Source organism: Solanum dulcamara, chromosome 11 (genome assembly GCF_947179165.1).
Source record: "Solanum dulcamara chromosome 11, daSolDulc1.2, whole genome shotgun sequence".
NCBI lineage: Eukaryota > Viridiplantae > Streptophyta > Magnoliopsida > Solanales > Solanaceae > Solanum > Solanum dulcamara.
Window position 1 is genome coordinate 44877628 of NC_077247.1, and position 15415 is coordinate 44893042.

Here is a 15415-nt window from a genome sequence, read left to right on the forward strand (position 1 = left end):
GTTGATTGGTTGTGCATGAGTTGTGTCATAAAGGATAAGGCACGCCAATCTTGACATGTAACGTGTACAAAAGTCGTCCCTCGGCCCCCCACTCTTCGAGTCGAGATGGGAAGTGAAGGTGGGGTGTGTTAACGAAATTTATTTTTCAGGAAAATATTTATGAAATTTGTTGACCCATCTAAGAGCAAAAGATACCCAAATACATCCAATATATAAACAGCAGTACAATTAACACGGAAATCTTAAAATTTACATGATTAAACAATAAGCTATAAATTAACTTATCAATCTAAAATAAAAGGCTAATATTTAAGTTTCTTGAATGATAGGCTTACTAAAAATCGTCATCCTGATCATCTGAGGTTTTAATTTCACTTGCTTTTGCCTCTAAATCAAGAAGATAGTGTTGATAGATATATGATGTGTATCCCCATAATCCCAATAACAATGACAACACCTTCAATCCAGTCATTCTATCTTTCAAGAACACCATTGCAAAAATTGGCACAATTGAAGTTCCCAAATTGATGATCACATTAGAGAACAATGAAGATGCCTTGAAAACCAATCCAAATGATCCAACAGCGTATAACTGCCAAGCAATAGCAGTACAAACCAAGTTTATAACATATGATAATTTCCCTGTTCTGTAAGCTCCCATTTCCTTCTCCAAGTCCCTCCAATTACCGCTTGCAAAAAGCCCCGTTAACGAAGCAATCGTCACGAAAAAACCGACGAAAAACGACATTTTCATGACTTCTTTTAACGTGCCGCTTTTGAATACTTTTTGGAACGCTAGTTCTGTAAACGAGAACTGCAAGGCATAACCTAAAGACCCGAAAGTAGTAGCTGCAAATCCGAGTAATAGAGATTTCTGAGATATTTCTCCGCTATCACCCGTTTCGTTCTGGAACATAACAGCAGAGGATGAAAACGAGAGAAGCACGATGGAGTTTAGTATAATTGGAGTGATTTTTTGTCCATTGAGGAAGAGCGATGTCAGCGCATTGAATGCCAATTGTGAACCGGAAATTAGGGAATAAGTAGAGGCCGGAAGGTACTGTACTCCAACTGTATAGGACAGAGAGTTTGCTACTTGAAATAAACCAAGGAAGATGTAAACCGAAGCGCGAACAAATATAGAAGGCTGGTCAGTGCTAAGTTCTTGTTCGTTGGGATTTTTGGGTGAAGGATAGCAAATGATAGGCAGGAGAATTGAGAATCCAGCAGTTTGTGCCAATGTAGCAATCCACCTGGTTTGGCCACCTTGCTCATAGTATACTCTACCCAACAGAGTGCCAACTGTTTGGCCACCAAGAGTAAAGAATGTGAAGATAAATATTTGAAGCCATAGCATGAATTTACTTGATTGAAGGAAGCTGGTTTTTGCATTTTCAGATGACTCTGTTCCCTCTGTTTCTTCAACTGTCAAATGAAACATGAAACAGGGCAAATATAAAAACAGAGAGATCTCAAGCAAAATTAACTTCTAATTCTTGTGGATAAGCAATTGTGCTTCGTGATCTGGCTAACTAAATTTTCAGTTGTTGATCTATTTCAAAATTCCCACGTAAATTATTTTTTCATTTATCCATAAAAAATTAAATCCTTTAAAATAAACGAAAAGAATAAATACTATAAAACTCTAAGGTTGAATATATTACATCAGCATTTGGTGGTACCAATAAGAATCAAACTTTTTGGTACTGTTTACCTAACTTATGAGTACTAAATTCATTTTTTTAAAAATAAACACTGTTCTATTCAATAGAGAATGCAAAAAATAATAAATTAATTCTGGATATGACACGGAATGAAGAGCCTATTTGAATGAATAAATTAAATAGTTGGATTATCCATAAAGATAAAGAAATCTATTCAGAAGTTCATATCCAATACTAGAGAAATTGGATTAGAATTAGAGATAAACAAATAGTTATAATACAAGAAAACACATTTTTATTTGTAGCCGCCCATAAGCAGTAACAGTCAGGTTCGGAAGGAGAGGTAGAGAACTGAACATTTCTGTCATATTTGGAGAAAACAGAAATACCGTGCAACAGGCTGTTTTCATAAGGGAGCTCAGGGATCGATTGACCTAGTCAATACCTTATAAGTCTAGATCTGTTGAGTTTGTTGCATCAGTTTTGCCTAGTACAATTTACATAATTTGCAAGTTATTGCATAAGAGCAGATTCGCTACTCCACCATAAGATTTTTCAACTTATATATATGAAGAAAAAAAAAAACATTCCCGATTTACATAGTATAATTTTTTTAAACAAGCACACTTCCGACTCCGGCTCTTAACACAGATGACAATAAATTGAGACGAAGAAGAAGAAGAAGAGAAACTAACAAGTGAGATGCAGCAGCTTTTCATGCGCTCCTTCCTCCATGGTAACGTACGCCTTAAAAGTTGGATAACCGTTTTCTTCTTTTATTGATCTATAACTTATAGAAGCACAGAGTATAACTTTTTATAAGTACATCAACATTTCATTTTCTACATTTTGCTCCCCTAATTAATTCTAATGCTTTTATTTGCACCAAGTACATCAATATTTCATTTTCTACAGTTTGCTCCCCTAATTAATTCTATTGCTTTTATTTGCACCAAGTACATCAATATTTCATTTTCTACATTTTGCTCCCCTAATTTATTCTATTCCTTTTATTTGCACCATCGGGTGGATCGCGTCCATCCTTAATATAAAAGTTTGTTAGAATATCTAAAGTGGTGTATTAAGGTATTCCCCGGTTTCGCATGAATTTATATATTTTTAAAATTTTTTATATTATATATAATAAGAATATATTTTTTTAAAAAAATACTTAGCTATAAATATGTGAATTTACGTTCAATATTGTATGATGTGATGATAATTGGGTATACCTTTTTAAGTGAAGTTAGAAATTTAAATTTTGAATGAATTTAACCGATTTCAATATTTTAAATACGAAAATAGTCATATATGTGTATATGTATGAAATAATTTTGAATCTATAAATTTAAAAGTTTAATAGGTTCAATACTAAAAAATAAAAAATTAAATCAATTAAATTTATATTTTAGACACACTTTTTCCTAATTGTACACCCCTTTCACTCGAAATTCCTGAATATCCTTCCACTAGTATAGAAAGCATATAGTATAGATGGATTTAGTGAAAGACAGAAGGTAGTTGGGCATGATTGACAGGTGGGGTAAAAGAAATAATATTTCAACTACTACCAAATGATAGTAAACCATTCATATGAATGTTGGAAAAGAACAAATAAATTCATTAAATAAATATAACAAAAATTGGAGGGCGAGGTTACAAATAGCTCTCAAATAGAAATAGTGTTTTAAATACAAAAATATATAAAATTATTTTTTATTTAAATAATACTAATAGTATATGAATATTAATATTATTTTTTTTGTAAATTGATACTCAAACACTTTTTGAAAAGATTGGTCTAATACGATATGTTTATCAAATATCAAAGAAAATTCTTTTCAGTAATTGGTTCATCTCAAACTATATATATATATAAAGAGAGACTTCTCATAAAAACAACTTTTTGATAAAATTGTTTCTCACAATAAAAATTTCTAAAAGTTTAGCCACACAGACTCTATAACACGCTCTTCCCTAGATCCTTTCATTTCCTCCACCTTACACAAACTTAAAAGTGTACCTAAGACGAATTAGTAGTTTATTTTAAAATATGTGTTTGTTTATGATATTTGGACAAAATTTCAATTTTAATTTAAAGTTTGATTTTAAATTCACCTTAAAGGTAGAATTTTAATTTCAAGTTGTTGCAAAAAAAAAATAACTCATAAGTTAATTAAGTATCATATAAAGCCACTAACTAAAAGGAAATAAATGAGAGCTTATACAAAATTAATTTAGTGATTTTAATGCAATGAAGTAAAAAAAAGTTTGAAAAGACATCCACGAAATTTAACCTTAGTATTACTCTTATTAAATTATTAAAAAGTTTGAAGTGTTTTATAACATCACCTTACTTTTAATATAAATAAATAAACTTGTGTTAAATAAATATGATTGTTTGGTTAGAAAATCATCGTCATGGATAGGATAGAATTGTCATAGTATCTCAATCAATTAACAACTAATAAGAGCAAATTTCCTTTGATTCTTTTCTTTCTTTAAAGAATCTTCATTAAATTGAAAGAAATTAAATAGGTGGGGACGTGTGGGGTTTTGAAAAATAACTTTGACAAAAGAGGACGAGCACTTTACTACGAATGTGAAAGGAAATTGTCCAATGACCAAAGGACAAACATTAACAGTTGAATCCTTGCTAGCTCCATGTATTGATACATATTAGTAGGGTTGTTGATAGTTATGGTTATGATTATGATTAAAAAATTAAATCAAAATGCAATTTGAATCAACTTTATTAACAATTTATTTGATTTGGTTTAATTAGATTTGGTTTTAAATTTTGAAAAAATTGATATTATTTGGTTTGGTTTGGTTTGGTTTGATTTTCATTTTACTAAAAATGAACCGCAAAACTAACCAAATCTAATCGAGAAATTATATATATAAATTTCATAATTATTATATATTATTCATAAATAAAATAGAAATATTTTATTAAATTTTAATTAACTTAAATCTCTAGCTATACCATTTTCTCAAGACCAACACTTAAATTTTGGTATATAAGTTTCTAGTACTCCTCCGCCGGGTGGTTCCTCAATTGCTGAGCTTGTGGTTATTTTCTTGCTATAAAGATTTGATCGTTTGGTCTTTAATGTATAATGACTTTTGTATTACTTAACTAAATCACTTTTTTCGTGTAATAATAACTCTAGTATTGCTTTATTAAATCTGCATTAGTTTTTTCGTGGATTGTTCATGTACTAGGTGTTTGTGTTCTATGAGATGCGGATGACTTTAACAAATTTATTATTTTCAAACCGGAAAAAAATGAAGAAATTGAACTAAACCGAACTAAACCGACAATAACCAAACCGACGGTTATTATTTTTTTGGTTTGATTTTAAAAATTTAAAAACCGATTAAATTAGTTTGGTTCTGGTTTTAAACAATTACTGATCCAAACCGAACAATGAACACCCCTACATATAAGATATTGGAAAAAATGTTCTAGGAAAATGACCAAATTGAATTCCTTTGTTGTCCAAAAAAAAGAATAACACCCTTAATTTGATTGCTAGTTAGAGTTATGTAATTATTAGTAAACTTACAATTTAAAAATTAGTGTTTATGAGAATAATCCAACATCAGACTGGAACGAATATTATTTCAAGCTCCTTATAAGGTTTGCGCAATCCCCTGGATCGTGGTGTGTGTGAATATATTTTTCAATCTTGAATATAACACTTCAAATCTGACAGTAGACCTCTAGATAAGAAATTTTTGAATTTGGGCATGAGAGGGCGCGGGGGTGGGGTGAGGATTCGACATCGAATCAAGACGAGAATCTTGGAGTCCTTATAAAGCTTGAATAATCTTTCTTTTATTTGAGCTAACTTTTGTAGCGTGAGTGTCACGATACAACCTACCTGGCCGCGCGGGTACCTACTCTAACACCTAAATAGGAGAACCCTTAACCCCTTAAACAAAAGAACATGCAGAAGTTTGACAAAATGTAGATTACAAGTCTAAAAGAATTAGGAGAATCATCTTCATTTTCACCTAAAAAACATCACAGACCCTGCAATCAGACTATGCCAAGTGATATTTTAAAGTAGTATCAGTACAAACAATACGAACTAATAGGCATCATCGATCAACCTGATACCCACCGCATAATATACAAAAATCTAAAAGAAGAAAAACATACTCCTACGGAAATACACTCGCCAAACTTTTATGCACAAACTCTTATCATTCCCATTAATCACATTAAAGTCGTTCAAACCTAACTTTCATCCCTTCTAGTTGGCCCTCTGTCAACTCTAAGACAGATCAAGGTTTAGCCCTTCTATCACATAGAGGAGTTTCTAAACTACTGGTCACTATTAACTCTATCTAACTCGTCTACTATTTTTAGCTTTCACACCAACACATGGCCCTATGCTAATTAGCATCTCATTTGGAGGAGGATAACATTAAGGTGGACTAAGACTCCTCTTCTAAATATACTGGCCCGTCATGGCGGGACCTATTCCACTCTGGCGGCCTCGCCACAACGAGATTTTTCCCGCCAGAACAGCCTGTTCGAAGACAAAATCTCTAAATTCTCTCCAACTGCCCCCTTTAACACATCTGCTACATGACATCAGCAATACCTGACTTTAAGTCACTAATTTACTTAACAACACATTGACTGTTTTCCACTTGTATATTCGGTTTCGTTTCTCTATCATCAACCATATAGTCAAGATCAATTCACAGATGATAGCCACACAATGTGTAACGACTCATTAGGTCATTTTGAGTATTAGAGGTTTTTATTTCATAAAAGACTCATCTCAACAAATTTTAATGGGTATTTTGGGACTATTCGATAACCATAGTTATTTAGGTGAGGGTAAATTTAAATAACTAATTTAATTAGGGGGCTAAATTGATAATTTATTTAATACTCTATACCAATTATTAAAAAAAAGGATATGGTTTATTGATTTTGGTAAATAATTAATTAAGAAAAGAAAAGAGAAAGGGAGGATACAAAAAACTTACCTGCAACGCTAGTGAAGAGCAACCGAAACTGCTTTAGGTAAGGGCTAAACATCAAGTCTCGTTCTGCGTATTATTTTCTAGGATAGGCAAAGTGTATATTAGTATATTACTCGATTCAATTTATTTTTTGGGTAGTGAAAGTATATTTGTTAGATTTGTTTGGCAATAGTTGGGAGGAATAGTAGGAAAAGTAGGACTATTATAATACTATGGGTTTATGGCCAATAATGAGAGCATGATTACACCTAATCATTGGAGACCATCATGAGCATATGTGGGGTGAATATGAAATAGAAAACATAGGAAAGAAATGGTGGTTCTGTATATGTTCAATAGTGCACTGCTAGTATTTTCCAGCAATGGTCTCGCCTTTAACTATTTTATTTAATTATCACATTATAATTTATGTTTCGATATATTGAGATAGATAATTGAATATTAGGTATATTGTATTATATTAATACCATCAATTTTATAATATTTGAAAGAAATTGAGACTTAACCCTTGCTGAAGATTTAGGAATATGAGACTTGAGGTATTAGTTGACATCAAAATTTAGAAATTTGATTATAGATTTGGATGGGTTATTGAGTCTAGGCTAGATACATAGTATTATGGGTGTCTACAGACTCGTGTATTTATGGATATTGTATATTTGATAGATTGGAAATGCGAGGCATTAAAGAAAGGAAAGGCATTGGTGGATTAGCTTGCATTACTTCAATTCTTCGGCTGAGGTAGATTTTAGTTTATTCTATATCATAGATAGACTTTTAATAGTGGTTGATAGTCATTGAGTAATGTGTGAAGTTTACTATGCATTTAATTGTTGTGGTTTGGATGGTTGATATGTTGTTGTGATTGGTCTGAAGTAGAGCAATATTTAACAATATTTCATCAATTCTTCTTTATTCAAGTCATCCCTTTTAGTAGAGCAAGTTCAAAATTATAAATTTCATGGTCTTGGGCTTATAGATCAATCACAACAACATATCAATCACTCAATCATAATAATTAATGCAGAGTAAATATCACAAAATTACTCAATGACTATCAATCACTATTAAGAGTCTCTCTATGATGTAGACTAAACCATAACCTACAGCCACATGTAATCAAATAGGTTAATGACAAGAAATCTATCAACACTAATTCATTCACATTCACCTTTTATTTCATGATTCGAATTACTCAAGCAATTCACAAAGAATAATCAGCATAAACACACATAGTTATTTGTATAAACACATCCCTCTATATACATCAATAGCCCATAATCCCCAAGCCTCACGATTCCGTTATGACCCAACTATTGTCTACACTTAATCTCATAAGAGTCATTAACCTTCTAAATAGTTTCACCAAGGTTATCATTCAAAGATTGGATCTTTATCACGTCACATATTAATCATGATCCACAACATATATTCCCACTCTAAACAATAATTGACAATCATTTAACCATCTAGACTCTGTGTCCGAAGGTCTAGGCATGAAATCTCCTGTTAATCTACATTATATTAAGCAATGGGAATGAATTTATAATTACTTAATTGAGAAAATCTAGCTTACCTAGGCTCCAAACAATTGTAGAAGGATTATAGAACGATTCCTGACTTTCGGAAGGAGAAACTATGGTGATGGGCCTGAAATTTATGGGTTGTAGCCTTCCTTGAGCTAGGAATCTCTTCTTCTCTTCTCTCCAACATCATAACAGCTTTTGGGGGGTTTATAGGATAACCCTCATCTATTTTGGCACTTAGTGGAAGAATGAGATAATAAAAATACGCTCTTTTTAGCCTCTAGCCTGTCGAATCCCGCTCTGACAGCCCAGCACAGACAGTGCTCAGTAAAATAGGCATAACTTGTTACTCCGAATTTCAAATGAGGCAAATTTAGTGGCGTTGTAAAGAAGACTCATAGATCTTTAATTGATAGGTTATGGATCACATAATTCATTATAGGCTGAGAGCTATGATCGTTTGAAGTTGACCCTAGTTTAGATTCAAGTCCGAAACTAAATCGGAAAGACACTTTCAACTTAACTTTGATAAGCTAAGGAAATTGTACGACCTTAATTCAGAACTAATACACTCGCATACAACGAATTGATCCTAGTCTTATGAAGAATGAGATTTGTATATTTTTACCACATATATTTTTAATAATGACGAGTTAGGTCATTATAGTGAGTCAAGCCCAAGACCTAATTTACAATTAGTTATTTTATATCACTGATTTATGTTTTGATTATTTCATATTTTACTCTTCCAAAAAAATTAAATAGATAAATTGACTCTCAACTTATATATGTTTTAGTTATGCAGTGAACTAGTAACCAAACATCATACTTGATATGCTGAATTTTATATGTAGCAACTAAAATACTATCAAACATGATACTCCTACTAGTTATGTTGATTTTAATGTATAAATAATTCATTTTTAACTAGCAACCAAACGACTCTCGTAATATTTCAGAATAACAGACAATTTCTTTGCTTATTTTTTTTATCCTTCTTTTTGGAGTATATGAATATAATACTCTTTATATGATTTTTAAATTCTTAGATCACGTGTCAAAATAATTAAAGAAATTGCTGTCCAAATGGACACAAAGTAATTTTCATGATCTTTCATCCATTTTTCATTTTCCGTTTTTTCTTGTAAATAAATTAATATGTACTTACGATCTACATGACATAACCAGTCTGCTTATTTAACAGGGGATGGACCTAAATATAAAATATTTGACTCAATAAATACACCAAGTCTTCACCAATTCATTCAATAAAACTAACGTGGGTTGTGGTGCAGTGGTAAAAACCTTAATCAGAGGTCTCAGATTTGAGTCCTGGTTATGAAGAGAATCCTGTTGAGAGAGCCACTCCAAATGAGTCCTACAGTGCACAATTCCAATTTAATCATGAACTCCGATTACCGAGTTAGAAACCAAAAAAAAAATTCATTCAGTAAAGATCTTGATCGGTTGAGCACCTAGGCAAGTGCTGATCACCGGTCCAACATGATCTCTAATGCTCCTTGTTCACGCTTAAATAAAAAAAATAAGAAAATTTGCAATACCTAAGCAAACAGTTATTATATCTACTATACATAGCTATAATTTTAAAATATTACATAACATAATTATACTTGGGATTTTTATAGCATTAGTAGTTTTTCTTCAATTAAAGCATTTATTTTGTTTTGCCATACATTTAAACATGTCTTACGTCAGTTTGATTCGATTTGCGTTAGATTTTTGAACACCCTAAGGTCATTATGTTATGCCTTGAAATAAAGTGTCATTTAATTAAAACAAGTTCTGTGCTGTTCACTATTTCTCAAGGCTCCTTCGTGAGTTGCAATTCTTTGCCGCTGTATGAATATTAGCTCACTCTCTCAAAAATCTTCTGACACGTTGCGTTGCGGTCTGTTTCCGGCTAGTGCCAGTACTTCACGCTTACAAGTATTCTGAACTTTGTCCAGTCGAAAATTCATGTGTAAAATTTGAACATGATGATACACTACATATGGAGTAATACATAATTACATATGCATCCAACAACAACAAAAAGAGAGTGCATAAAAGTTATGATTATTATGAGTTGTACAATAATTAATACAAAATGTCATACTATTTAATTTACAGATTTAATTTCTTTCAATGAGATTAACCAGCTTGAGAGAGCTCCACTAATTGACCCCTTTAGCAGCCTTGTCCTTTAAATCATCAAGATAATGTTGATACAAATATGACACAAAACCCCAAATTGCCAACAACATTGACATCACTTTGATACCAGTCAACTTTTCATGAAGAAACATCACAGCCAAAACAGGAGCCACAGGCAAACCTAATATACTTATCACATTTGAAAATAATGAAGATACTTTGAAAATCAACCCTATTGAACCAACTGTATAAAATTGCCAAGAAATAGATGTCCCAATTAAATTTAAAACATAACTAATTTTCCCTACTTCATATTCCTCCATTTCTTTCTCCAATTTTTTCCACTCTCCGCTAGCGATAAGCCCTATTAATATTGCCATAGTCGCAGTTATCGACTGATAAACTGACATTTCTATGATTAAACGAAAACTCTCCCTCTTAAATATTTTTTGAAGAGCGAGTTGTGTTATAGAGAGCATCAACGCGTAGCCAGCAGAGGCAGCTACGGTGGACAAAAATCCGAATATATATTTTTGTCTAGACGTTTTATTATTGGTAAGTTCTCCAGAATCGTCGTTGTGGAGAACGAGGAGGGAAGAGGAGACAGTGAGAATTACTAATGAGTTGACTATGTAAGGGGTGAATTTTTGATTGTTTAGGAAGTAGGAAAAAAGGGCATTGAATCCTAATTGACTAGCACAAATAAGTGTATAAGTTGTGACAGGGAGATATTGCAGACCTATTGTGTACAACATACAATTTCCAGCTACAAATAAACCTAGCAAAGCATAAAGTGAAGAAACAATTATAAAAGATGGTTTTTTAATTTCAATATTTTTATTAGTTTTTGTTGATTTGATAAAGAGGAAAGGGATGAGAATTGGGAAGGCTATAGTTTGTACTAATGTGGCTAACCATTTGCTATTTCCTCCTTTTTCAAAATATATTCTACCTAAGAGTGTACCTATAGCTTGGGTAGATAGAACTAATATTGAATAAATGACCATTTGGATCCACCATTTGTAATGTACCAAAGTAGGAGCTTTTAATTCATTTCCATTCTCAGAGGTGATTTCTTCCCTTTTAGCTTCTTCATGATCACCTCCTGCAATAAAATCTTATAATAAATGACCAATCACACACAAAAAAAAGTAGTCCTAATAATACTATAGTATCAGATTTTAGTCTTTTGTGCATGTGGTTTATTTCATGTATGCATGGTCTATATATAAACATTGTCTATTATAATCTGTGGCTATGAAGATCGAGAATTAGTGTAAAAGGATAGTATATAGCCAAGGGTTTTTATGTGGGAGAGGCAGAGGGCTAATCTCCTTTCCTCCTTATTCGGTAGTCCTATCTATTATTTGCATAGCATCTTATTCTTCATTTTTCATTACTAGTCGGAGTAGTGATAAAATATTCACGGAATATGAACATGCATGATGCTATAATTAATTACTAATGATATTGACCAACAAATGACTCAAAGTAACAATATTGATTCGTCTTCTCGTTCATGTGATTTAAAAATGCATGCTCAACATGAGGATATCATCAGACTATGTTGGAGAATTAAATTAAAGAATAGTACACTACAACTGATCAAGTTCAATTTTACCTTTTTATTGAATTAAAGCTCAATCATTAAATGTTGTATTTTGTTTTCAGAATGGCTTTGTGCAATAGTATATATATTATACTTTTGTTATGAACTTTTACTTATTTGGTAAGGTTGTATAAGGAATTGAGGCAATTTTGATAGTTTGCACTACTTATGAGATTTTATGTTTATTAGCAAAAAGTAAAACTTAAAATTTTAATTTGCATATCTAAACAAAACTTTAACTTCATCTCATATAATTTCATATCATGATTTTATCTCACAAGTCCAAACAAACCATTGAACTTCAGTACTATAACAATAATATAATTTTGTAATTTTATAGTTAAACATAGACTTAAGAACCTCTTTGGACATATGATATGATATAAAGTTAAATTGATACTATTAAACTTAAACTTTTTTTATTAAATTGAAAATCCCACAAATTATGAAGACTATTAAAAATTTTCAAATTCTTATACAGTCTTATCAAATGAGCAAATTATAATTCATAAACAAAATATTGAAATATCCTAAGGCGGCGCATTCAAATCACATATCTCCATGTTCTTTTTATAAATAAAAGTTGTGACTACAAACTTTTAAATATACATAATTTTATAAAGATTCACTAGTCAATAATATTAATTAGTTATTCTTTAATATAATCATTTTACGTAGTACAAACAATTATCTCTTCACGCTGATTATAAGTCTTCTTTGCAAAATTTAAAATGATTGGATTTTTATATTTTTTTACAAAATATAAACTTACTATAGGTCAAATTTTACACTTAAAAAAATTGAAATCATTATTTAAACTTCCAAATTATGTTTTCGAAGAATTTGAAATTTAAAATCATAAATCAAAATTACAAATCCATGAGCTGACTTAAAATCATGACATCATATCACAGGTCAGCGGAAACGCAAACTTAGAGTGGGCTAGTACAGTTACTTGAAATTAACCCAAATACGAAAAGTTGTAAGAGGAAGAGATAAACAACACAGAGATAAATATATTGTGTTGATTAGTAGTACATGATTTTGGATAAGAAAAAATTGAAGTTAAATCTATTAAGAATTTAAGGTAAATCATAAAAGAAAGTCGAGCTAAACGTGTGATATTTAGCACTTTTTTGGTAAGATCTATACTTTTGCTTTTTAATTTGTATTGCAATGAAATATTATTTCCATAATCTTATATCTGCAGCTAATTTTGTACAAATATATATACAGAAAATGGTCTAGTTGATAATTAGAAAGAAAAAAAAAACTCACCTTGTATTTGTGATTGTACAACTGCTGGATAATCCCCCATCTCATACACTTGGTAAAATAAAATATATATCAAAAGAAAAAGAATCCTTGTTGAAAATAAACCAACAGAGAAACTTATTCGTATTATTATATAATTTTCCAAAAGATAGTGCACAATAAAGGGTTTCTTTGATTTAAATACTAGTCATTTGCCTCCAGATAAGTCGCAAGTACATTTACACCCACCGTTCATTTTTTCTTATCAACTTTAATAAAAATAGATTTTTAATTTTATTTATCACTTTTAATATTATTAAGAAAAGATTAAAAAATATATTTTATCCTCAATATTTGTTCAAATTATTTCTCAAAATCAAAAACTATGCATTAGTTAATATAAATAGATATTGTAATAAGATACTCATATTAATCATTATTTTCTCTAATTAATATTAAGGAAATTGTTGAGACATTTTTCATTGTTCAAAATAAGTAAATTATTTAAAGATCGAAAAAATTATTGAGAGTTTTTTTTTATATTTACCCTTCATAGTCCTTAACTATTTTATATTTTTTAAGAGAATAATTTAAAAAATAATCATCATAATAATAATTTATATAAATTCTTAAATATTTTTCTTAAGATATGAGATATCCCAATAATCACTTAATACGGACTAAAATATATATTTTTAAACGATGTGTAAAATTAAAAATAAACAAAGTGAATATTTGAGATCTGATTAGATGGATATTATTTTTTGGGGTTTCTTACCCGTTATTTGGAGATTATAATATACGATAAGGTTTATTTAAAGATATCGCTTTCAACATAATTTTTTTTATATTCAAAATTTAAATTTAAAATTTTTAATTAAATATAAAATAATTTTATTACAGCCTCACAATCTCGATTAATAGTGGTAGGTGTATGCCTATTGATATTGGTGGTTGGATGGAAAGATCATGTCAAGAATTAATTGTTTTGGAGTGGCTAGATTTTGACACATCGTTAATAGTGTATACGTCGTGTCCCCTCACAAATGAGTAGGAATGCCTCGTTTGGCGATCCATCCAGCTTGCCGCTTGGTACGTACTAAATATGTTTGTGCTATATTTGAATTTGTCAAGCATATTATAACTTAATTAAATTTGAATTGATATCAAAAAAATTTACATTAAAAAAAAAAAATACTTTCTAACAAAGTAAATTCATATTTAGGAGGATTTGAACTTCAGACCTTTAAGTAGTTACGAAGGAAGGAATATTTGCCAACTGCATCAAAATTTTTATTGGTCCTTATCTACTTCTCATTATGGGTCTTGGTGTTCTATACTTTTTCTGTTTGATTTTCAATTATTACACCTTTTTTTAAAGTCAACTGATATGATTTTTAATTAATATTTTAAAATATATTTTATTATATTGATAAAAAAAGGAAAAAGATTTAAATATGTTATCGAACTTTGAAAAAAAACTCATTTATGTCATCCGTTAAACGTTTGGCTTATTTATGCCATTTTTGTTCGAGAAAAAAGTTCATCCATATCATTATTTGTAACTAAAAATATTTGGGTTCATCCATGCCATTATTTGTAACTAAAAATATTGTTTTTTTTGCAAAACCATTTTGTATACGTGGTTAATTATGATTTGACTACATCATTAACTAAATTATTATTTAAAATGAAAAAAGTTCAACAATGTCATCGAACTTTGAGAAAAGGCTCATCTATGCCATCCGTTAAAAAGTTTGGCTCATCTATGCTATTTCTGTAAACAACTAATGGCATGGATGAGTATTTTCTCAAACAAAAATGGCTTAAATGAGCCAGACTTTTAATGGATGACATAGATGAGCCTTTTCTCAAAGTTCGATGACATATTTGAGCATTTTCCCTAAAAAAATTAAAAACTATAATTTATCACATTTAATAAATTAATATAATATAATTTAATATTAAAAGTTAGCCAAATTAACTTTTAAAAGATGCAACGTGACAATTAAAAAAACGAAGAAAATAATATTTTAGGAATAGCGGAAAATATTCAATCCCTTCGTTTGATTAGAAATAGAATTTAAATGGAGAAAAATATATTTTCATCACATACCAAAGTAGTCTTTAACTCTTGTGGTTTTGGACACATGTCGTGATATGATATTTCTATAGGTATAAGATCATGTTAATCAAGG

The 15415-nt window shown here is 30.4% G+C and overlaps 2 protein-coding genes across 3 annotated transcripts; both read right to left on the reverse strand.

The window, feature by feature from the left end:
- Nucleotides 1–179: 179 nt before the first annotated feature.
- On the reverse strand, nt 180–2469 carry LOC129874408 (probable purine permease 10). The gene is made up of 2 exons (XM_055949693.1): nt 2360–2469; nt 180–1425 (listed from the first exon to the last, which is right to left on the reverse strand). Exons 1-2 carry the CDS (start codon nt 2397–2399, stop codon nt 335–337), a joined length of 1131 nt encoding a protein of 376 aa, XP_055805668.1. The 5' UTR covers nt 2400–2469; the 3' UTR covers nt 180–334.
- A 7732-nt stretch (nt 2470–10201) lies between these two features.
- Nucleotides 10202–13396, reverse strand: LOC129874909 (probable purine permease 10). 2 transcript variants are annotated; one of them, XM_055950296.1, is made up of 2 exons: nt 13242–13392; nt 10202–11456 (listed from the first exon to the last, which is right to left on the reverse strand). In XM_055950296.1, exons 1-2 carry the CDS (start codon nt 13279–13281, stop codon nt 10375–10377), a joined length of 1122 nt encoding a protein of 373 aa, XP_055806271.1. In that variant the 5' UTR covers nt 13282–13392; the 3' UTR covers nt 10202–10374. The 2 variants fall into 2 exon arrangements, with proteins under 2 accessions (XP_055806271.1, XP_055806270.1); XM_055950295.1 differs by having other exon boundaries at nt 10203–11459; nt 13242–13396.
- Between the last annotated feature and the right edge of the window lie 2019 nt (nt 13397–15415).